Source organism: Leptosomus discolor, unplaced genomic scaffold (genome assembly GCF_034619465.1).
Source record: "Leptosomus discolor isolate bLepDis1 unplaced genomic scaffold, bLepDis1.hap2 HAP2_SCAFFOLD_152, whole genome shotgun sequence".
Lineage (NCBI taxonomy): Eukaryota > Metazoa > Chordata > Aves > Leptosomiformes > Leptosomidae > Leptosomus > Leptosomus discolor.
This window is the reverse complement of record NW_028237799.1, coordinates 50,786-73,242: the sequence shown is the minus strand read 5'-3', so window position 1 is coordinate 73,242 and position 22,457 is coordinate 50,786. Positions and strand designations below refer to the sequence as shown.

At 71.1% G+C, this 22,457-nt stretch overlaps 4 protein-coding genes and 1 long non-coding RNA gene across 5 annotated transcripts in view; 2 read left to right on the top strand and 3 right to left on the bottom strand.

Annotated features, from left to right (window-relative positions):
• STIP1 (stress induced phosphoprotein 1) overlaps positions 1-446 on the top strand; it is a 5,165-nt gene extending 4,719 nt beyond the window's left edge. The window contains 1 exon segment of the mRNA XM_086481058.1: positions 339-446. Within this exon segment, the coding sequence (XP_086337184.1) occupies positions 339-411 (73 nt within the window). The 3' untranslated portion in view covers positions 412-446.
• A 591-nt stretch (positions 447-1,037) lies between these two features.
• Positions 1,038-8,630, top strand: LOC147412757 (fermitin family homolog 3-like). The gene is made up of 12 exons (XM_086481054.1): positions 1,038-1,242; positions 2,285-2,518; positions 4,051-4,154; positions 4,226-4,333; positions 5,047-5,181; positions 5,598-5,647; positions 5,720-5,841; positions 5,990-6,096; positions 6,483-6,713; positions 7,415-7,539; positions 7,985-8,126; positions 8,520-8,630. Exons 1-12 carry the CDS (start codon positions 1,038-1,040, stop codon positions 8,628-8,630), a joined length of 1,674 nt encoding a protein of 557 aa, XP_086337180.1.
• Positions 8,631-8,859: 229 nt separating this feature from the next.
• TRPT1 (tRNA phosphotransferase 1) lies at positions 8,860-11,052 on the bottom strand. Its single transcript, XM_086481053.1, is given in 8 exon segments — positions 8,860-8,957; positions 9,118-9,160; positions 9,162-9,229; positions 9,311-9,367; positions 9,467-9,641; positions 9,983-10,195; positions 10,585-10,671; positions 11,014-11,052. Coding segments are annotated over 8 exon segments (780 nt in total).
• Positions 11,053-11,181: 129 nt separating this feature from the next.
• Positions 11,182-17,716, bottom strand: SCYL1 (SCY1 like pseudokinase 1). The gene is made up of 16 exons (XM_086481052.1): positions 17,567-17,716; positions 17,073-17,360; positions 16,476-16,598; positions 15,842-16,056; positions 15,361-15,451; positions 15,125-15,280; positions 14,556-14,714; positions 14,383-14,490; positions 14,054-14,167; positions 13,108-13,263; positions 12,835-13,023; positions 12,513-12,585; positions 12,162-12,283; positions 11,887-11,955; positions 11,581-11,788; positions 11,182-11,315 (listed from the first exon to the last, which is right to left on the bottom strand). The coding sequence occupies exons 1-16, from the start codon at positions 17,714-17,716 to the stop codon at positions 11,182-11,184; spliced, it is 2,355 nt and encodes a 784-aa protein (XP_086337178.1).
• A 1,226-nt stretch (positions 17,717-18,942) lies between these two features.
• LOC147412754 (uncharacterized) lies at positions 18,943-22,403 on the bottom strand. The gene is made up of 2 exons (XR_015184156.1): positions 21,741-22,403; positions 18,943-20,343 (listed from the first exon to the last, which is right to left on the bottom strand). It is a non-coding gene; the product is annotated as an uncharacterized LOC147412754 (long non-coding RNA).
• Between the last annotated feature and the right edge of the window lie 54 nt (positions 22,404-22,457).

Sequence of the window (22,457 nt, the reverse complement as noted above, 5' to 3'; positions counted from 1 at the left end):
TCCGAGGTGCCCCCAGCCCACCCCGGGACATTCCAGGGGGTTCTCGGCCGCCCCACGGCGCTCACCGGGTCTGCAGGGGACACCCGGACCCCTCCTGGGGCTGGCGGGGGGTCCCCAAGGTGCCACCGGGGATCCCCACGTGTCCCTGAGGAGTCACGGGGGGGGGGGTCACTGGCCCCTCCGTGGCACCCGCCGAGCCTGGGAGGGGGCACTCACAGCCCTCCCGGGGCTGGCAGGGGGTCCTCAACACGTCCAGGGGTGTTGCAGGGGGTCCCCAACACCTCGGGGGGTGTCCCAGCCCCCCAGGGTCCCCGCTGACCCCCGTGTCCCCCCCCCAGGCACCTCAAGAACCCCGTCATCGCCCAGAAGATCCAGAAGCTGATGGACGTGGGGCTCATCGCCATCCGGTGACGTCACCCCCGCGTGCCCCCCGGGGAGGGGGGGGGTCCCGGGGGGGGGGGTGGGGGGGGGGTGCTGCCCCTCCCACCCCCCACCTTCCCCCCCCTCCCCAGTCTTGTGTCCTTTGTGGGGCGCCGCGACCCCCAATAAAGAGCGGAGCAGTCGCCAGGCCCGGCCTCTGTTGGGGGGCGGGGCAGGGGGGGTGTTGGAAATGGGGGGCCCGGGCGCCTGTGTCCCCTCGGGGGGTGCGGTATGGGGGTCCCCAGGGCGGGGGGGGGGGGGGGGGCCGGAACACCTGTGTCCGCCTGTGGGGGGGGCAAGGGGGGGCCCGGGGTCACTCCGGGTGTCTTGGGGGGGTGGAACCGGGGGGTGGGGGGCAGTTACCGGGGGGCATCCGGGTCCTCTCCTAGCGGGGGGGAAATCCCCAGGCCCCCCCTCCCCCCGGAGGGGCCCCACCGCTGCGCCCCACCACTGCGCCCCACCGCTGCGCCCCACCGCTGCGCCCGGTTCCACTTCCTCCGCGGTCGGGGGGGGGGTTGGGTTTGGGGTGGGGGGGTGGGGGGTGACCCGGGGCCTCCTTCCCGCCGCGGGCGGGGCCGGGCGGGGCGGGCGGACGGACAGAGACAGACGGACGGGCCATGGCGGGGCTGAAGACGGCGAGCGGGGAGGCCATCGATGGCTCCTTCGAGCTGCAGGTGGAGGTGGAGGTGGGCGACGCTGTGGGGCAGCCCGGCCCCACGGCGCCCCCCGGCTGCCCCCCGGCCGCCCCCCGCGCCCTCGCCCTCCGCGTCACCGGTGACCTCCATGTCGGCGGCCTCATGCGCCTCATCGCGGAGAGCGTCGGTGAGCGACCCACGGCAGGGCGGGCGCGACCCATGGCTCCACGCCCCACGGGGAAGGACACGGGGGTCCGGGCCCCATAGGGAAAAACCTCAGGGTACAGGCCCCACATCTCCGCGCCCCACGGGGAAGGACATGGGGGTCCGGGCCCCACAGCTCCAAGCCCCATAGGGAAGAAGCCAGGGCTCCAGGCCCCATGGGGAAGGATGTGGGGGTCTAGGTCCCGTAGGGAAGAACCCGGGGGTCTGGGCCCCACATCTCCAGGCCCCACGGGGAAGGACGCGGGAGTCTGGGCCCCGTAGGGAAGAGCCCAGGGATACAGGCCCCACAGCTCCGTGCCCCACAGCTCCATGCCCCACGGGGAAGGACGCGGGGGTCCAGGCCCCATAGGGAAGAACCCGGGGGTCCGGGCCCCACATCTCTGCGCCCCACAGCTCCGCGCCCCATAGGGAAGGACCTGGCTGTCCGGGCCCCCCCGCAGGTGTCACGCGGTGCTGGGTGGTGGCCGGGGGGGGCAGGATCCGGCCCGGGGGGGGCTGAGCCTTTATCGGGGGGTCCCGGGGTTCCCCCACTTCCGTGTCACCCCCCGTCACCCCCCCCCCGTCATCCCTGGCCGGGGCGATAAGGGAACTGCAGGGCATGAACCGCCCTGGCTGTGGGGCCCAGACCCTCCCTGTGCCCGTGGACCCACGGCCCCGTGACCCCCTGCGGTGGGGTAGGGCAGGACCCCCCCCCCCAGCACCCCATAGGCCCCCCCAGCATCCTCTAACCACCCATGGCCCCCCCCTCGCACCCGCTACCCCCACTCAGCACCTTGTAACTCCCCTGTAACCCCCCAACCTGGCACCCCACAACTCCCCCTTAGCACCCCCAGCGCCCTATAGCCCCCCCAACCCATGATAAACCCCTCTATGACACCCTGTAGCCCCCCCCAACCCTCCCTTAGCAACCCCTAGGTGCCCCGCAGCCCCCCCCATAACCCCCTGACCCCCCCCCCCCGTAACCCCATGATCCCCCCCCTGACCCCCCCACCCCTCGCCCCCAGGGGAGCGGCGGGACTGGTCGGACCACGCGCTCTGGTGGTCGCAGCGGCGGCGGTGGCTGCTCCGGGCCGGGTCGAGCCTGGACGCGCTGGGGGTCGGGGCGGACGCGCGGCTCCGCTTCGCCCCCCGGCACCGGCCGCTGCGGCTGCTGCTGCCCAACGGCCGCCGCCTGCGGCTGCGCCTCTGCTTCGCCGGGCCGGCGGCCGGGGCCGTGGGGCAGGCCTGCCGCCTGCTGGGTGGGCGTCTGGGGGGCGATGGGGGGCTGGGGGGCTGATGGGGGGGGGACTGGGGGGGTGATGGGGTAGGCCTGCCGCCTGCTGGGTGGGCGTCTGGGGGCGATGGGGGGCTGGGGGGGTGATGGGGCAGGCCTGCCGCCTGCTGGGTGGGCGTCTGGGGGGCGATGGGGGGGCTGGGGGGTGATGGGGCAGGCCTGCCGCCTGCTGGGTGGGCGTCTGGGGGGCGATGGGGGGGCTGGGGGGGTGATGGGGGGGGGGTGATGGGGCAGGCCTGCCGCCTGCTGGGTGGGCGTCTGGGGGGCGATGGGGGGGCTGGGGGGGTGATGGGGCAGGCCTGCCGCCTGCTGGGTGGGCGTCTGGGGGGCGATGGGGGGCTGGGGGGCTGATGGGGGGGGGGACTGGGGGGGTGATGGGGCAGGCCTGCCGCCTGCTGGGTGGGCGTCTGGGGGGCGATGGGGGGCTGGGGGGCTGATGGGGGGGGGACTGGGGGGGTGATGGGCAGGCCTGCCGCCTGATGGGTGGCGCCTGGGGGGCGATGGGGGGCTGATGGGGGGGGGACTGGGGGGGTGATGGGCAGGCCTGCCGCCTGCTGGGTGGGCGTCTGGGGGGCTGGAGAGGGACTGGGGGGGCCATTGGGGTCCTTTGGGGGCTGTTTAGAGTCCATGGGAGGGGTCCGGGGGGTGACGTGGGGGGCTGGGGGGGTCCTTGGGGGCCGTGGGAGGGGGCTATGGGGTGGTCCCCGAGGGTGATGCGGGGCCCGCAGGGATCCGTCACCCCGAGGAACTGTCGCTGCTGCGGCCCGAGGAGGAGGGGGGGGGGGAGGGGAGGAGGGCGGCGGCGCCCCCCCGCCCCCCGACTTCGACCTCACCCACCTGCGGGTGCCCCCCGGTGAGTGTGCAAGGAGGGGAGGGGAGCGTGCAAAGGGGGGGGGAGTGTGCGAGGGGGGAGAGGAGGGAGGAAGTGTGCAAGGGGCCGCCTGGATCCCCTCGTGCAACCCCCCCCCCCCCCGTGCAAACCCCCCGACGCTTGTGCAAGCCCCGCCCTTCCTCGCGCCACCCTGGTGCAAGCTCCTCCCCTCCCCCCCCCGCAGACGAGGAGGGCGTGTGCCCGGGGCCCCTCCCCCACCTGCCCCCCGACTGCCTCCGGACTCTCGCGGCCCCGCGGGGGGGGATGGGGCCCGTCGCCCCCCCCCGCCCCCCCCGCGGGAACCCCCTGCTGCGTCGCGCGCGCCTGCACGCACGGTACGGGGGGGGGGGGGGGGTTGGGGGGCAGGGGATGGGGATGAGGGAGGCAGTTGGGGGGCAGGGGGGGGATGGGGGGAGGCGGTTGGGGGGCAGCCGTGGGACTGGGTGTGGGGATGGGGGGGGCAGTTGGGGGCAGCTGTGGGGCTGGGGGGAGGGGGGGGGGCAGTTGGGGGGGCAGGGCTGTGTGGGGCTGGGTGTGGGGCCGGGGGGAGGTGGTTGTGGGGCGTTGTGGGGCCGGGGGGGGGGGGGCGGGTGTGGGGTGCTGTGGGGCAGCCGTGGGGCCCGCAGGTTGGCTGCACTCCTGGCACTCGCTGATGGAGCAGGACGTGGCCGACGACGCGGAGCTGCTGCTGCGCTTCAAGTACCCCTGTGCGCTGGAGCTGGACCCCCAGGTACCCCTGGGCCCCCCCCGGCCCCCCCCCCCGCCCCCCCCCCCGCCCCACACCAACCTCCTGCCCCCCAGCGGGACGGGCTGCGGCTGGCGCTGCTGGTGGAGCAGGGCCGGGGGGCGCTGCTGGCCGAGGAGCTCGACTGCACCGAGGAGGAGACGCTGCTCTTCGCCGCCCTCCAGGTGCCCCCCAGCCCCCCCGGACCCGCGGGACCCCGAAAACACCACCCAGAACCCCCCACGCCGCCCCACAGACACCCCTGAGACCTGCGGGACCCCAAAACCAACCCCACAGTCACCCCTGCACCCCCGTACCCCACTGGACCCCCCCAAAACCAGCCGTAGATCCCCCTGGACTCCCGATCTCCCCCCAGACCCACGGGACACCCCCCCCCACCACCACACAGACACCCCTGTGCCCCCCCCCGTACCCCACTGGACCCCCAAAAAACAGCTATGGATCTCCCTGACCCCCCAATCTCCCCTCAGACCCCACCCCCTGCACCCCACCCCCACTCCCCCGCTGGCAAACACCCCCCCCCCCAAACCAACCAATCACAGATGCCCCAGACCCCCCCAAAGCGCCCCCCCCCCCCAATCTTCCTGGACCCCATCAGACCCCCCCCAAACACCCACAGACACTCCTCGGGACCCCCAGACACTCCTGGTGCCCCCAAATCCCCGCCCGGGACCTCCAAGTGCCCCCCCCCAGCACCCCCTCCCCAGTCGCCAAATCCCCCCCCCCCCCCCCCCAGGACCCTCAAGAGCCCAACCCCTGAGTGCCTCCTGATCCCCGCCCCTTGCCCCCCTCCCCCGGGACCCCCAACCCCCCCCCCCCCCCCGCTCCAGGCTGTGGGGACCCCCCCTGACCTGCCCCCCCCCCCCCCCCCCCCCAGTACCACATCGATGAGGTGGGGGGCAGTGAGGAGCTGGGGGGGCCCGGGGGGGGCGACGACCTCGACGACCTGGACACGGCCCTGAGCAACCTGGAGGTGAAGCTGGGGGGAGAGGCCGAGCTCCCCGAGCCACTGGTGAGACTGGGAGGGACTGGGATGAACTGGGGGGGGGGGGCTCTTTTGGCCCCACCGGGGGGACTGGGAGGCACTGGGATGAACCAGGGGGGCTCTTCTGGCCCCACTGGAGGGACTGGGAGGCACTGGGATGGACTGGAGAGCACTGGGATGAATGGGGTGGGCCCTTCTGGCCCCACCAGGGGCACTGGAAGGTACTGGGATGAGCTGGGGGAGCTCTTCTGGCCCCACTGGAGGGACTGGGAGGCACTGGGAAGGACTGGAGAGCACTGGGATGAACGGGCCGGGCTCATCTGGCCGCACTGGGGGGACTGGGAGGCACTGGGAGGTCCGGGGGGGTCCTGGGAGGGCCTCCCTGCCCCCGCTGTGGGCTACTGGGGTGTACTGGGAGTCACTGGGAGCCCCTGGCTCCGCAGGAGGAGGTCCCCACCGTCCCCGAGCTGGCGGAGGAGCTGGAGATCTACAGGTACCCCCGGGGCGTGGGTGGCGGGTGGGGCCCGGCCCCCCCGGCCCCCCCCCAACCCCCCGTCGCCCCCAGGCCCCGCCGACTGACCCTCCGCGGGTTCCGCCCGGCCTGGGCCACGCTGAAGGGGACGGCGCTCGCCTACGGCCGCAGCCCCCCGGCCCCGGGGGAGCCCCTCACCCAGCTCAACCTCCGCGGTGAGACCCCAGCGTCCCCCGAGACCTCCCCGCCCTCCTGGGACCCCCAAACCCCTTCTGGGACACCCCGGGCCCCCAATTTCCCCCCCGAGACACCCCCCCCCCAGGCCCCCCCACAATGGTCCCCCCAACTCGTGCCCCCCCCCAGGCTGTGAGGTGACCCCCGACGTGGACGTGGGGGCGCAGAAGTTTTGCATCAAACTGCTGGTGGTGGCGCCCGACGGGATGAGCGAAATCCATCTGCGCTGCCGCGACGTGAGCCGCGCCGTGGGGCGGCCGTGGGGCGGCTGTGGGGTGACCATGGGGCTGAGGAGCCATGGGGTGGCCATGGGGCAGCCATGGGGTGCCTGTGGGGCAGCTGGGGGGCTGCTGTGCGGCTGGGAAGCCATGGGGCAGCAATGGGGCAGCCATAGGGGGGCCGTGGGGCAGCTGTGGAGCTGGGGGACAGCCATGGGACGGCTGTGGGGCTGAGGAGCCGCTGTGGGGTTTCTGTGGGGCCAGGGGGCTGCTGTGGGGCTGGGGCCTAGGAGAGGGAGTCCAGGGTCTGTGGGGGTGCCCCACCGGGCAAGGGGGTGCTGTGGGGCGGGATGGGGGTCCCAGGGGGGTGTTGGGGGTCTGACCCCCCCCAATACGCCCCCCAGGCGCCCCAGTATGCCCGCTGGGTGGCCGGGTGCCGCCTGGCCTCGAGGGGGCGCTCGCTGGCGGGCGCCTCCCTGGGGGCAGAGGCGCGGGGGGTCCTGGGGGTCCTGGGGCTGCAGGCGGGGGGGGGCCCCGCGCTGCCCCCCACCACCCCGGGGGCGGCCCCGCGCCCCCCGCCGGACCCCTGCGTGCTCCTGCCCCCCCGCTTCCAGCGCAAGGGCAAGGCCAAGCAGGTAACGGGGACCCTCCCCCTGCAGCCCCCCCCGTGCCCCATAGCAATTCCCTGCCCCACAGCCCCCCCCCCCCGTGCCCCATAGCGATTCCCTGCCCCACAGCCCCCCCCGTGCCCCACAGCGATTCCCTGCCCCACAGCCCCCCCCCCCGTGCCCCACAGCGATTCCCTGCCCCACAGCCCCCCCCCCCGTGCCCCTTGGCGATTCCGTCCCCCACAGCCCCCCCCCCCCGTGCCCCATAGCGGTTCCCTGCCCCACAGCCCCCCCCCCCCCGTGCCCCATAGCGATTCCCTGCCCCACAGCCCCCCCCCCCGTGCCCCATAGCGATTCCCTGCCCCACAGCCCCCCCCCCCGTGCCCCATAGCGATTCCGTCCCCCACAGCCCCCCCCCCCGTGCCCCATAGCGATTCCCTGCCCCCACAGCCCCCCCCCCGTGCCCCACAGTGATTCCCTGCCCCACAGCCCCCCCCCCCCGTGCCCCATAGCGGTTCCCTGCCCCACAGCCCCCCCCCCCCGTGCCCCATAGCGATTCTCTGCTCCACAGCCCCCCCCCCCCGTGCCCCATAGCGGTTCCCTGCCCCACAGCCCCCCCTCTGCCCTTTACCCATGGCGATCCACTGCCCCACAGCCCCCTCCCCAGCCCATCTTCTTCCCCCACCCCCCCGCCCCACTGCCGCCCCACTGCCGCCCCACCCCCGCAGCTGGTGCCCCGCATCCTGGAGGTCCTCCACCGCCTGGGGGCGCTGTCGCCGACCCAGGCCCGGCTCCGCTTCCTCGAGGCCTGGCGGGCGCTGCCGGGCTTCGGCCTGGCCTACTTCCTCGTGCGGTACTGGGGGCGCTGGGAGCGACTGGGGGCACTGGGCGGCACGGGGGGAGGGGGGGGGGGGGGGGGGGGCGGTCCCCAAGTTCAAGGGCAGCTGCTGGGACGAGGTTCTCGGGGGGCACTGGGCAGCACTGGGGGCTCGCTGGGATGTGGTTCTGGGGTCACCGGGGGGGGTCCCTGGGGGGTCCCCAGGTTCAAGGGCAGCTGCCAGGACGAGGTTCTGGGGGGCACTGGAGGTCACTGGGCAGCACTGGGGGGGTCACTGGGATGGGGTTCTGGGATCAGTGAGGGGTCCCAGGGGTCACTGGGCAGCACTCGGAGGGAAGGTCCCTGGGATGTGGTTCTGGTGGCACTGGGGTCACTGGGGGCCCCGGGGGTCCCAGGGCAGCTGCCGGGACGAGGTTCTGGGGAGTTACTGGGGGGTAACTGGGGTCACCGGGGGTCCCAGTTTCCAGGGCAGCCGCCGGGACGAGGTTCTGGCCGTCGGCCCCTCGCGGCTGCTGCGGCTGGAGCCCGGCACCGGCAGCGTCACCCGGGCCTGGCGGCACAGCGCCCTGCGCCAGTGGAACATCAACTGGGACACGCAGCAGGTACTGGGGGCGCTGGGAACGGGCTGGGAGGGACTGGGAAGGGACTGGGGGACGGGGGATGGGCTGGAAGGGACTGGGAATGGGCTGGGAGGGACTGGGGGACGGGGAATGGGCTGGAAGGGACTGGGAATGGGCTGGGAGGGACTGGGAATGGACTGGAAGGGACTGGGGATGGGCTGGGAGGGGGCAGGAGGTGCTGGGTGGGGACTGGGAGGTGACACCCAGAGGTCGCCCCCCCCTGCACCCCTGAGTCCCTTGGGGTGTATGGGGGGGGGGTGTCAGGGTGCCGGCCCCTCTGGGCCCCCCCCCACCTCCGGACCCCCCCGCAGGTGACGCTGGAGCTGGAGGGGGAGGTGACGCTGGCGCTGCGGGTGCTGGGGGGGGTCGTGCCAGGCGCTGCACGAGTTCCTGGGGGGGTACCTGTGCCTGGGGGGGCGGCAGCCGGGGCAGCCCCTCGATCTGCGCCTCTTCCGCAAGCTGACGGGGGGGCAGGAGCCCCTCTGAGCGCCCCCCGGCCTGGGGGGCCTCGTGCGAGGGCTCCTTGTGCAACAGCTCCTCGTGCAAGGGCGTCCACCATGATGTTGGCACCGGCCTCAGCTCCTCACCCCCCCCGCTATACCCCCCCTCCCTCCTCCCACCCCCCGAGCACCTGTGCACCAACACACACACACACCCCCCCCGTGCAAGACACGGACACTCGTGCAAGGCACTTAACGACACTTGTGCCCCGCGGTCACGAGCGGTTTATTGGCTTCTGCCGGGCACCGGGGTCCTCGTGCAAGGGGCTTCCACCACCCTCGTGCGAGGGACCCTCCAGCGGCAGCAAACACCCTGGGGGGGGGGGGGGCAATAAAGCAGCTGTTACCATGGCAACAGGGCCGGTGGGTTTTATTCTTTTTTGGGTGGGGGGTCCCGGGTGTGTTGGGCTGTACACACCCCACACCTCCCCCCCCCAAATTCCTGCCCCCCCCGACCCCCCCCAGACGCTCACGGTGCGGCCGCAGCTGCAGGACACGGAGGAAATATTTCGGGGGGGACCCTCCCTGCGGCGTCCCCCGGCGTCAGGATCACCCCGTTGGCCGAGCGGAAGAAGGGGATCCCGTCTGCGGGGGGCGGGGGGGTCACCCGGGCACCGGGGGGTCCGTGTCGTGTCCGTGCCCCCCCTCCCCCGGGTCCCCACTCACCTGCCAGCGCCCGGGGGCCGTCGATGATGATGGCGACCTCCGAGTCCGGCCTCATCCCTGAGGGGGGGATTGGGGGGTCGGGGGCGCCCAGAGGCCGGGACCCCCCGCGCAGGGGGGTTCTGGGGTGCCGGGGTTTTGGGGTGCCGGGGGCCTCACCGCTGCGCACGCCGGGGTCCCCGGGGAGGCCGGGGGCCAGGTGGATGTGGGTGCGCCCCATGGCCGAGAGCCCCCCGGCGCGGATCGGGGCCCAGAGGTGGCGGCGGGTGCCGTGGACCAGGGTGGGGGGCAGCGCCTCAGGGGTCCGCAGGGGCGTCAGCTCCAGCGCTGGCACCTGGGACCCCACAAACGCCCTGGGACCCCCAAGGTCGCGAATAACCCCCCCCAGGACCCTGCTGTGGGACAGCCCAGGGGCCTCCCAAGTCCCCGCGGGACCCCCAAGATCCCCCTCTAAAGGCCCCCCCCCCCCCGGACCCCTCAATCCCCTTGGGATCCTCCCCAAATCCCCTCTGGAGCACCCCAACCCCCCCAAGTCCCCCCGGGACCCCCAAGATCCCTCTCTAAAGGCCCCCCCCCCCCCCGGGACCCCTCAATCCCCTTGGGACCCCCCAAATCCCCTCTGGAGCACCCCAGGGACCCCCGGGAACCCCCCCATCCCCCCCGTCGCCCCCAGACCTGCAGGGAGTGCCCCTGGTTGGCGCGGATGCGCAGGGGGTCGGGGCGCAGCGCGAAGCGCCCCTTGGGGTCCGCGGCCACCAGCCGCCGCAGGTCGCCCTCCGAGACCCCCGCGAAGCGCCGCAGCCGCAGCAGAGCCCCCACCTCGACGAAGCCGTCTGCGCCCCCAAACCCCCCGTCACGAGGGGACCGGGGTGGCCCGAGGGTGGGGGGCTGAGGGGTCCCAGGGGCAACTTGGGGGTGTTTTGGGGTGCCAGGAGTGGGTAAAGGGTCTCGGGGGGCACTTGGGGGTCCCAGAGGTGACTGGGGGGGGTCCCAGGGGGCACTTGGGGGGGGGGGTGTCCTGGGGGTGTTTTGGGGTGCCAGAAGTGGTAAAGGGTCTCAGGGGGCACTTGGCGGGCCCCAGAGGTGACTGGGGGGGGGGGGGTGTCCCACGGGGCACCTGAGGGGGGGGGGGTGTGTGTTCCTGGGGGCGTTGGGGGGTCCCAGGACAGGTCATGGGGGTCGGGAGGGGCAGGAGGGACTCAACGAGCAGCTGAAGGGCGTGGGGGGTGTCTGGGGGGTGCTGGGGGGAGGGCGGGGGGCAGTTGGGGGGCACCCACGTACCCGGCCCCCATGGGCAGCCCCTCGGCCGCGGCCCCGTGGCGCAGGACGTAGCTCAGCGCCTTCGACAGCCGCACGGAGGGGTCCTGGGGGGGGGGGGGCGGCGGCTGGGACCCCCCCACACCCTTGCCCCCCCCCCCCCCCCCCCGACCCTCGAGACCCCCCTCCGACCCTTAAGGCCCCTCCCCGATCCATAACCCCCCCCCCCCTCCGACCCTTGGGACACCCCCCCCCCCGACCCTTAGGACCCCCTTCCACGAACGTTGAGACCCCCCCCCAGACCCTCGAGTCCCCCCTATGACCCTTCGGGCCCCCCCATACGAACTCTGGGCCCCCCAGACCCATAGGAGCCCCCCCACGACCCTGCCCCTCCCCTCCCGAACCCTGGGACCCCCCCCGACCCTCGGGACCTCCCGCCCCCCCCCAACCTCCTCCCGCCGCCGCCGCGCGCCCCCTGCAGCGGCCATGCGCCGCCACGTGACCCCACCCCTTCCTCCCACGTGACCACGCGCGAGGGCCCCGCCCCCGTCCCCGCCGCCACCACACGGGGGCGCTGCCGCGTCCGAGGTTTATTGCCCCGCCCCCGCCCCGCCCCCTCAGTCGAGCTTCCGCCCCCCCAGTTTGGGGGGTCCCGGCCTGGGGGCGCCCCGCGGCCCCCCCCGGCGCTTCGCCTCCAGCTCCCGGCGCCGCTGCTGCTCCCGCTGCCGCCGGCCCGAGTCGGGGGCGGGCCCTGGGGGGCACAGGGGGGTCAGGGGGGGCACAGGGGGGTTGCGGGGGGGGAGGTTGGGGGGCTCAGCGAGGAAAAGGGGGAGGCCTGGGGGCATCGCTGGGGGTCCTGGGGGTATAGGGGGCTCCCTTGAGAGGTGGGGGGGGGGGGGGGCGCGCAGAGGAGTTGGAGGGGTCCTGGGAGGTCCCAGAGGAGCTGGAGGGGTCCCTCAGGAGGCACTGGGGGGTCTCGGGGGTGCACTGGGGAGTCCCGGGGCAGGGGGGCTCACCCCGATGGCTGGGCAGCGCCTCCCAGGCGTCCTCGGTGCCCCACTCCCCCCCAACCCCCCACTCCTCGTCCCCCTCCCCCTCTTCGTCCCCCCCGGCTGGGGGAGGGGCGGTGGGGGGAGGGTCCGGCGGGGGGGGGCCAGGGGGCTGAGAGGGGACACCCCCATCCTCCGGGCTGCTGGCAGGGGGGCTCCGGGGCAGCTCCACATCCTGGGGGGACGCACACACGTGGGGGACAGTTGGGGGTCATGCTCTGACACACCCCCCCCCCAAACTGTGACACCCCCCGCCCCCCCCCCCCAACTCACCTCCAGGCTGCCCCAGTCGTCGTCCCACCCGTCGGGGTCCTCTGGGGGGGGCTCCTCGGGGGGGGGGTTCTAGGGAGGACAAAAATGGGGGGTCAGGGGGGTTCTGGGGGTCCCTGAAGGTGGGAGAGAGGTCAGGACCCAGGGGGGCCCTGGGGAACCCCCGTGGGGGGGTGGTGAGGTCCGGGGGGGAGGGGGGGTGGGGACACTCACCTTTTTGGGGGGCCAGGGGTCCCTCGGCAGGGGTCTGTGGGGGGGCCTGCGGGGGGGGCCCCGGCCTCGCCCCCCATCAGCCGCGCCGTCAGGGAGGTGACGCCGGTGACGGCCCAGGACACAGCGGCCCCCAGCCCCCCCGAACCCCCCACCGGACCCCCCGGGGCAACAGCTGTGCTGGGGGCGTCTGTGGGAGGGCAGAGGAGGGGGGGGTCATGGGGTGGCAGAGGGGCCACCCCCAAACCACCCCCGTGTCCCCCCAGCCCCACGTGGGTCCCCAATGTCACCCCATTATAGCCCCCCGATATGAGCACCCCAACTGCCCAGCAGCCCCCCATGGCCCCCCCATCCCTGCCTCCCTCGGTTCTCCCCCCCCTCCCCCATTTCTCACCCCCCCCGCCCCCCCTTTCTCTCACCCCCCTCCGGAGCCCCCCCGGACTCGGCGGACGCCTCCAGCTGGTCCAGGAAGCTGCGGATGGCCCGGAAAGCCTGGGGGGGGGGGGGGAGCAGTGAGGGACCCCGAAAGGCGGGGGGCACCTCCAGCCCCAGGGACCCCCTGATGGGGACACCTGCCCCCAGCACCCAGTGCAGTGGGACCCCCAGCACCCACCGCACAGCACCCCCACTGTAACAGGAACCCCAGCCCCCACCCCCCAGCGCCCCCATATTACAATGGGAGCCCCAGCCCCCACCCCCCAGCGCCCCCATTTCAATGGCAGCCCCAGCCCCCCGGCCCACCTGCTGCCGCACGCCGGGGTGGGGGTCGGCGGTGAGCCCGCAGAGGGCCGGCAGCACCCTGCCCGCGCACTCCTGCGCCGAGTAGCACCCATGGGTGGCGGCGAAGGCGGCGACGGCGGCGGCCCGCGCCGGGGCGAAGGGGTCCCGCGTCGCCCGCGCCAGGGCGGGGGCCAGCACCCGCTGCCGGGTCTGGGGGACGCAGCGCCGTGGGGGGTGAGGCCCGGGGGGGTGCGGGGGGGGGGGGGGTGCCGGGGGGGGGGGGCTGGGGCTCACCTGGGGGGGCAGGAGGGGTCCCAGGCGCCCCAGGCAGAGGGTGGCGTTGCAGCGCAGGGGGCCCAGCGCGTCGCCCACCTGCACCCGCAGCAGCAGCCGCGGCAGCTCCCGGCTCCGCAGCCCCTCGCCCAGTTTGGGGGCCAGCAGCACCATCGACTGCGGAGGGGTCCGGGGGTCGGGGGGGGCCAGGGGGACCCGGGGGATCAGGGGATTCGGGGGGACCAGGGGACCCGGGGGGGGATCAGGGGCACCCAGGGGGTCAGGGTGGGGGGACCAGGGCACCCAGAGGGGCAGGGGGTGAGCCGGGGGGGTTGGGGGGACCTAGGGGGTTGGGGGGGACCAGGGCACCCAGAGGGGCAGGGGGGGACCCAGGGGGGTTGGGGGGGATCCAGTGGTTTGGGGGGGACCAGGGCACCCAGAGGGGCAGGGGGGGACCCGGGGGGGTTGGGGGGATCCAGTGGTTTGGGGGGGACCAGGGCACCCAGAGGGGCAGGGGGGGACCCGGGGGGGTTGGGGGGATCCAGTGGTTTCGGGGGGACCAGGGCACCCAGAGGGGCAGGGGGGGACCCGGGGGGGTTGGGGGGGATCCAGGGGGTTGGGGGGGACCCAGGTGTCACAGGGGGACCAGGGCACCCAGAGGGACAGGGGGGACCCTGAGGGTTGGGACATCCAGATATTTGGGGCCCCCAGGTGTCCAGGGGGACCCAGGGGCTCAGAGCACCCAGATATTTGAGGGGGACACAGGAGGTCAGGGGGGACCCAGGGGCTTGGGGGGGGACCCAGATCTCAGGGGATGGCCCAGGGGCTCAGGGCACCCAGATATTTGGGGGGGACACCCATATCTGGGAGGACTTGGGCATCCCGGGGGGCACCCAGGCATTGGGGGGGACCCAAGTGGGTGGCCGGGGAGACCCCCACCCATCTCGGGGGGGCGGGGGGCGCCCACCTTGACGGTCTGCTCGCGGATGGCGGGGTTGGCGTCGAGGAACCCGTGGGCGACGTGGGGGAAGATCTGGGCGTCCACGGTCGCCTCCGGCAGGAACGCCACGTAGTCCTCCAGCTGGGGGGACCCCCCGGGTGAGCCCCCCCCTCAGCGGGCGAGACCCCCCCCCACCCCCCGCCCCGCCTGCGGGGACCCCCACGGCCCCAGCTTCCAGGCCCCATCGAGAGAAGGACCCATGGACCCACGCCCTCGGGCCCCGCGGCAAGGGGGACGCCCCCGCCCGGCCCCCCCAGGTGAGGACCCCCCGGCGGGGGTCCCGGCCCCCTGCCCACCTGCTGCAGCAGCTGCAGGCGCAGCGCCCGCTCCGGGGAGGAGAAGAGCCGGACGAGGACGGGGACGATGCGCTGCTGGTACTCGGGGGGGTCCAGCTCCTTCGCCACCTGCGGAGGGGGGGCGGTGAGGCCGGGGGGGGCGGGGGGGCGGGGCGGGGCGGGGGGGGTCGCACCTTGAGGAGGGGGGTGAGGGCGGTGGCGTCGGCGCTGCCGAACTCGAGGGCGGCCAAGAGCCGGGGCAGGAGCTTGTGGCGGCGGAACGGGGCCGGGAGGGCGTCGAGGCGGGTGCTGAGCCCCTGGAGGAAGGCACGGCGCTCCGAGGGGTCCCGGACCTGGGGGGGCGCGGGGGGGTCGGGGGGACACGGCGGGGGGGTGGGGGCGGGGGTGGGGACGGGGAAGAGAACAGGGACAGGGACGAAGGTGGGAATGAAAATGGGACAGGGACGAGGATGAGAATAGGATGAGAACGAGGATGAAGACGGACGGGGATGAGGAGAAGGATAGGGATGGGAACAGGGATGGGAACAGGGATGGGAACAGGGATGGGAACAGGGATGGGAACAGGGATGGGAACAGGGATGGGAACAGGGATGGGAACAGGGATGGGGATGTAAGCGAGGATGAGGATGGGGACAGGGAGGAGAAAAGGGAGAGGGACGAAGATGGGGATGAGGACGGTCACAAGGAGCAGAGTGAGGATGAAGACGGGGACAGGGCCGGGGCCGGGGCCGTCGCCACAGACCTGGAACTGCTCGAGGAAGAGGCCGGTGTGAACGAGGGGGCAGGCGAGGAAGGCTCCCGGGCGCTGCAGGAGCTGCAGGAGCTGCGCCGGCCCCGGCCGTGCCGAAGGCTCCGCGGCCACCAGCTCGCAGAAGGGGGGGATCAGCCCCGGCGGCAGCTGGGGATGGGGGACACGGGGGGGTCAGGGGCTCCCCAGCCTCGGGGGGGGCCCCGGGGGGGCGGGGGGTGCGGGCTGACCTTGCCAAAGCTGCGCAGGGCCCCGGGCCGGGGCAGGGGCCCGTTGAAGACCTCCCAGATGAGGCAGCCCAGGCGCCACATGTCCCCCGCCCTGGGGACGGCAGTGGCAGCGCGGGGACGCGGGGACCCCTCCGGTCCCCTCCGACCCCCACCCAGAGCCCCCCCCACAGCCGCCGTCCCCCCCAGCCCCACGACACCCCCCCGTGTCCCTCCCCAGGCCTCGGGTCCTGCCCCCCAAGACGCTTCGTGACCCCCCCCCGTGCTGGCCCCTGTCCCCCCATGTCCCCCCACTACCCTCCATGTCCCTAATTCCCACCTCCTCCCACGACCCCCCCCATGTCCCTCTGTCCCCCCACAAGACCCCCATTCCCCCACCCAGGCCCTGTGTTCCCCCACGACCCCCCATGTCCCCCTGACGCCCCATGACCCCATGCCCCCCCCCCAGGCCCTGCGTCCCCCCCCACATCCCCCCATCACTCACCAGGGCTCGCCCTGCCCTCGTGAGGGGTCGCTGAGCTCAGGGGGGTCCTGGGGGCGGGGGGCGACACCGGGGGGCCGGGAGGGGACCCCCTCGCTGGCGGCCGCCACCCGCTCCAGCCCCCCCAGCTTCCAGTCGCCCCCCGGGTCGACGAAGACGGCGTCGAGCCCCAGCGCGTGGTGCACCAGCCCCGAGCCCCCCAGGAAGGACAGCGCCGTCTGCGGGGGCACTCAGCTGGGACCGGGACCCCCGACAACAGGGTCCCCCCCGATCCCAGGGGGTCCCCAAGCTCCTGGGTCCCCAAGCTCCTGGATCCCCCCCCCCCCAGACCCCAGGGTCTCCCCCAACTCCTGAGTCCCCCCAGACCCCACGGTTCCCACCCTAGATTCCCCTTGAATTCCTGGGTGTCCCCCCAGGTCCCAGGGTCCCCCCCAGATCCCAGAGAACCCCCCAAGCTCCTGGGTGTCCCTCCTCAGACCCCAGGGCCCCCCCAGATCCCAGGGTCTCCCAAACTCCAGGGCCCCCCCAGACCCCAGGGTTCCTGCCCCAGACTCCCCTTGAATTCCTGGGTCCCCCCCCAGTCCCCAGGGGTCCCCCCAAGCTCCTGGGTCCCCCTCCCCAGCCCTCCCGCCCTCACCAGGAGCTGGTGCAGCCCCCAGGCCACCTCCTGCTCGCCCAGGTCGCCGTCCGGGGGCCGCAGCCGCAGGTGCCGGCGCAGCGGCGTCACCGCCTCCGTCACCAGGTACAGGCACTGCTCCGTCTGGGGGGCCCTGACGTCACCGCGGTCCCCCCCGTAGCCTCGTGGGTGTCCCCCGCACGTGTCCCCACGTGCCCCCAGGGCACCCCGTCCCCCGTGGCCCTCCGCATCCCCACACCGTCCCCACAACTCCCCGTGTCCTCCCACCTCCCCGGGAACCCCCCCATGTCCCCTTCTGTCCCCCCCATATCCCCCTGCATCCCCCCCATATCGCCATGTCCCCCCCACGTCCATGTGTGTCCCCCAGTGTCCCCTTCTATCCCCCCACGTCCCCTGGTCCCCCCACATCCCTATGTCCCCCCACCTCCCCGGGAACCCCACCCATCCCCTTCTGTCCCCCCATATCCCGTGTGTCCCCCAGCGTCCACTTCTATCCCCCCACATCCCCACGTCCCCCCAGGGCCCCGTGTCCCCCCCCGTCCCTGTCCCGTCCCCACGTCCCCTGCCCCGCCGCGTCCCCCCGGGGCCCCCCGTCACCTCCAGGCTGTCGAGGTACCCCACCACGCTGGGGTGCCGCAGGCTGCGCAGGCGCCGCAGGGCCGCCCGGGCCAGGGGGGTGGCGGCCGCGTCCCCCGTCCCCAGGCTGTGGGCGAACACCGACACGGGCGCCCCGTCCGCCTGGGGAAGGGGGACAGCGTGGGGACGGGGCGGGGGGGTCGTGAGGACACAGCGGCAGGGGGACATGGGGGGCAGGGGGCCGTGGGGGGACACAGGGATGGGGTCCAGGGGGTCGTGGGGACACAGGAGCACATGGCGGGCAGGGAGCTGTGGAGGGGCGGGAGGACATGGGGATGGGGGCAGGGGGACACGGGGGGGTGCGGGGACTCGGCGCAGGGGGACGGGGGGGCCCGAGGACGCGAGGGGTCGGGGGGACACGGGCACAGGGACACGGGGAGGGCCGTGGGGACACGGTGAGGACACGACGGGGACACGACGGGCCCCCCCCTCCCCTCCCGCCGGGCCCCTCCCACCTTTCGGCGCCCCCGCAGCAGCCGCCAGAGCGGGGCCGGTGCCTGGTCCGCCGGGTCCGGGTCCGGGTCCGGGTCCGGGTCGGGGTCCGGGTCGGGCGGGCCCAACTCGAAGGGGAAATCCCGCACCGGGTCCCGGGAGAAGAGCCACATCGCGGGGCCGGGGCCGGGCCCGGGGGTGCCGGGGGGCGCGGCGGGGCCGGGGCTCCGAGGCCGGAACGGGCCCGGGGAAAGCGGCGGCGGCGCCGGGCGGGAGGATCCGGTGACGGACCGGGGGGCGGGGCCTGGGGCGGGGGGGGCGGGGGGCGGGGCCTGAGCCGCGAATGCGAAACGGAGGCGGAGTTAGGGGCGGGCCCGAGCGGTGAGGGGGCGGTGCTGGGGCGGGCGGGGCGGAGCCGAGGAACGCGCCTGAGGCGGAGTCCCTGGGGGCGTGGCCGGGGAGGGGCGGGGCGGCGGGGGCGGAGCCAGAGTGGGCGAGTGGCGTGGCGCGGGATAGCGGGAAGGGTTTGTGAGGGACACGCGGGCAGGAACAGGCAGTGACGTCACCGACAGTCCGCCAGCCTGGCCGGAACGGACAGTGACATCATAGAGAACGGGCAGTGGCGCTATGGCGGGTATCACAGCCCCGTGACGTCACCTCCCCGTCATCCCCCCCTCCCCCCCGCTGCTCCCCCCATCAGGCACGACACGAAGCCAGTCGGGTCTCAGCACGTTTATTGGTCACTGGGGGGGGGGGGGGGGGGGGGGGGGGTGTCACGACACGGGGGGTCTGTCACAACACGGGGGCTCCGCCGCGACATAAGGCTCCCATCACGACACCGGTCCCACTGTGGCTCGGAGCCCTCGGACAAAGATGGGGCCCTGTCACGACACGGCGTCGCCCCCTGTGCCTGTATCACAGGCTCCCCCAAGCAACCGGGGGCCTGTCGCAATAAGGGGGGGTCCCTATTGCAATACGGGGTCCCTATCGCGACAAGGTGCCACCCTGCCCGCCCTATCGTGCCTTCCCCAAACCCAGGTGGGAGGCTCTGCAGAAATCGGGGGGTCCCCGTCGCGAGACAGGGTCTGTCGCCATGGCGACAGGGCGGGCCCGGCCGGCAGCAGGCGCCGCGGGGGGTCGAACCCCGCCCCGGGGCAGCCCCGGGGGTGCCCCCACCGGCGCCTTTTGCTTTTTTTTGGCCGTTTTGGGTCCGGAGGAGAAAAAGCAAAACCTGAGAAAACGGGGTTCTCTCAGGAAAAGAAAAACCTCCCCGAAACCGGGCGATTTTGGGCAAACCCGGCCCCGACCTGCGCCCGGAACTGCCGGGAACACAGGAAACCGCCCCAAAAAAGCAGCCCGGGGCCGGGGCCTCCCCAGGGGGCTTTTTTGGGGGGGTTGGTTGGTTTTGTTCTTTTTTTAACAGTAAAGAAGTGGGGGTTGGGGTCTGGCGCTGCCCCGGTGCAGAACGGGCTCAGAAAGGGGGATTTTGGGTCGGTTACAGGCCCCCGATGCACAAAGCGGGGTTTTGGGTCCGGCGCGCTTCCCCGGCGCAAAACAGGTGCAGAAAGTGGGATTTTGGGTCAGAGTCATGTCCTGGGTGCAAAACGGGCTCAGAAAGGGGGATTTTGGGTCAGGCACGCGTCCCAGGCGCAAAATGGGCTCAGAAAGCAGGATTTTGGGTCAGGCACGCATCCCGGGCGCAAAATGGGCTCAGAAAGTGGGTTTTTGGGTCAGGCACACATCCCCGGCGCAAAATAGGCTCAGAAAGGGGGATTTGGGGTCAGGCACGCATCCCGGGCGCAAAATGGGCTCAGAAAGCAGGATTTTGGGTCAGGCACACATCCCAGGCGCAAAACGGGCTCAGAAAGCAGGATTTTGGGTCAGGCACGCATCCCGGGCGCAAAATCGGTGCAGAAAGTGGGTTTTCGGGTCAGGCACACGTCCCGGGCGCAAAATGAGCTCAGAAAGCAGGATTTTGGGTCAGGCACGCATCCCGGGCGCAAAATGGGCTCAGAAAGGGGAATTTTGGGTCGGGCGCACATCCCGGGCGCTGGGTCCCACCGGTACTTACTCTGCTCGCTCACCTTTCCTGCCTCTTATTTTTGGGGGGATTTCTACTTTTTAGCCATTTTTTGTACCCAACTGTCCGTTTTGGGGCGCATCGAGGCCATTTTAGGGACTGTCGCTGCGTCGGGGGGAGAAACAGCAGCAGCCGGAGCCGCCGCAGCAGCCGAGCTCTTCCCTACCCCAAAAATCCTGCGGCTTCTCTCAACTCCTATCGTTTCGGGGAAAAAACCTGGGAAAAAGGTTAAGGAAAGCCCTCCCCTCCCCCCCCCGCCAACATGTGACTGTGCTGACTGAGCGTTTTTGGGTTTGGAAAAAGCCACGTTTTCTGCTAAAAATCCCAGTTTGGGGGGTGGGTCCAGCAAGCAGCACCTGCTTCGCATTTTGGGGCAGTTTGGGCCTTTTTGGGGGCTTGGTTTTTGTTGTGGGTTTTTTGTTTGTTTTCAATTTGTGGATCTCGGTGGGGTGAAGCAAATTGGGGGGAAAAGCGGCAAAACCCACCCGGGGTGAAACTGCGCCACCCCCGTCGCACCCCAAATCCAGCCGAAATTTCCCGTTTCTGGGGGCGAAAGCAGCAGAAATACCCTTTTTTTTTCCCTACTTGTTTCTGCAGACCCTGTTTTTGGGCTTTTTTTGCCCCAATCTGGCAGTCTGAGGCTACGAGTCCTCGGCGCTCTGGTCGGGGGGCGCAGGAGCGGCGGGTGCGGGCGCCGGCTGGGGGGTCTGGAAAACACACCTGCGGACACAGCCCCCCCCCCCCCCCCCGCGTCAGCCGCCTTTTGGGGTGAAAACCGTCAAAACGGCCGGTTCTTCGCTTTCCTCCCCAAAACCCACCACTGGTCGCGTCGCTCCGCGGCGGAGGGGGGGGGGATGGGGTTGGGGACGCAGGTGCCGCGCGGCGCATTCGGGGGTCCCGGCGCTGCCCCTCCCCGCCGTGCCCGCGCCCCGATGGGCCCAAAAACGGCCAAATCCGCCCCAAACCCACCACCCCGCCCCCCCGGGAGTTGGGGTCAGGGTGGGGGCGCGCCCGGGTACCTCCACCGCCGCGGCCGAAGCGATTTGGGGGTTTTGGCCTCAATTTTGTGCTTTACCACCCCCTCGCTCGCTCCTACACTTACAGCTCTTTTTGGGGGGAAACGCCTAAATTTAACCATCCTGCTGCTCTTTACGGAGAATACCTGCGAACACAGTTATTGCACCCCCACCCCCCACCCCCCGCCGAGCGGTTTGGGGCGGTTTAGGGGGTTTTACGTTATTTTTTCCTAAGGGAAGCTCCTGGGGACGCTCGGCACAAGCCGCAATCCTGCTTTTCCGTTTCCGTTTTGGGGGAAAAAAGCGGCTTTTCTTCCAAGCTGCCTCCTAGCACTGCATCTGCGGAAAGGCTGGAAACAAAGCCAAACCGCGCCGCCCCCCCCTCCCCCCCGCCCCAGCTCCTCCAGCCAGAAACCAACAGAAACACCCCAAAAGCAAAACGAAATCAAAACTCTTACTTCTGACCGGCTCCACATTAACCAAATCAGGGGTTTTATCCTCAAAGGTCCCTGCGGAAAAGCTCCCGAGTGCGCTTTGGGTGCAGACTGGCCTGTTTTGGTTAAATCCTGAGACCCAGGGTCTCTTTTTGACTTTTCCTCGGCCTTTTTTCTCACCGGGATTTGCCTTTTTTTTTTTTTTTTTTCCTGTGTTTTGCTGCTTCCCTGAGGGGGGAAAAACACTCGAGACACATCCCCCCCCCCGCCCCGCCCCCCTCCAAAAACCACCTTTTCTTTTTTCCTCTTTTCCCTTTTTCCGGAGTTTCGGCCATCCCCTCCCACACGTTGCCTTTTTGGGGGAAAAAGAAGGGGTTTTGGATCACTTACTCTGCGGCGGCAGGCGGGACCTACGGAGCGCTACAGCCGGAGCCCGGTGACGCTGGAGTGGGGTTTGGGGCTTTTCCCCGTTTCTTGGGGGTTTTACAGAAAAAGGGGGGAGCGGGGGCGACGGCGGCGGCGCCTGCAACGACAAGAGCCCCCCGCACCCCCCGCCCCCCCCCCCCAGCCTGCCCCGCTCCGGCCCCACCAGCTCCGGCTCCGCGTGGGATTTGCCCAAAAAGCCCCAAACTGGCCCCGGCGGCTCCTCGCGCCCCGCCGCACCCACCGGCCCCGCTCCGTTGCTCTTCCTCCTCCTCCGCTGCTCCTCCTCCTCCTCTCCTCTGGCTGCTTCCATTTTCCTCTCCTTCGGCCTCTTTTCTCGCATTTCCTTCTCTTTATTTTTCCTCTTTTCTCCTTTTTCCCTGTTATTTCTCCTCTTCCCTCCTCAGCTCCACCACTCGCCACTGGCTGCTGCAATGCTCCCTTTTTTCCTCTCTTCTCCAATTTCCAGCACAGTATAGTTTTCTTTGCTTTATTTTCTGGTCTTCTCTTCTTTTTTTCTATTTTCTCTTATTTTTTCTATTTTCTCCTTTCCTTTTTTTTTTTTCCCCTCTATTTTCTCTTCTCTGTTTTGTTTTGTTTTTTTTTTTTTTTTTTTTTCCTATTTTCTCCTTTCTGGTTTTCTTCTTTTTTTATCCATTTTCTCTTTTCTGGTTTTTCTATTTTTCTTTTTTTAATCCATTTTCTCTTTTCTGTTTTTTTCTATTTTTTCTATTTTCTCTTTTCTGTTTTTTTCTATTTTTTCTATTTTCTCTTTTCTGTTTTCTTTTTTCATCCATTTTCTCTTTTCTCTTTTTTCTATTTTATCCATTTTCTCTTTTCTGTTTTTTCTATTTTATCCATTTTCTCTTTTCTGTTTTTTCTATTTTATCCATTTTCTCTTTTCTGTTTTTTCTATTTTTTCTATTTTCTCTTTTATTTTTTTCTTTTTTTTCTACTTTCT

What these genes read in the sequence shown, in the direction of transcription:
- SCYL1 (XM_086481052.1), bottom strand. Translation starts at nt 17,716, where the DNA reads ATGTGGCTCTTCTCCCGGGACCCGGTGCGGGATTTCCCCTTCGAGTTG. An exon ending in ACCCCGGCGTGCGGCAGCAG is followed by an intron (nt 12,586 to 12,834) that starts GTGGGCCGGGGG and finishes CCCCCCCCCCAG; the next exon opens with GCTTTCCGGGCCATCCGCAG. An exon ending in GGCGCTGCCCAGCCATCGGG is followed by an intron (nt 11,316 to 11,580) that starts GTGAGCCCCCCT and finishes TGTGCCCCCCAG; the next exon opens with GGCCCGCCCCCGACTCGGGC.
- LOC147412757 (XM_086481054.1), top strand. Translation starts at nt 1,038, where the DNA reads ATGGCGGGGCTGAAGACGGCGAGCGGGGAGGCCATCGATGGCTCCTTC. An exon ending in GCAGGCCTGCCGCCTGCTGG is followed by an intron (nt 2,519 to 4,050) that starts GTGGGCGTCTGG and finishes TGGGGCCCGCAG; the next exon opens with GTTGGCTGCACTCCTGGCAC. An exon ending in CTGGCCTACTTCCTCGTGCG is followed by an intron (nt 7,540 to 7,984) that starts GTACTGGGGGCG and finishes CGGGGGTCCCAG; the next exon opens with TTTCCAGGGCAGCCGCCGGG.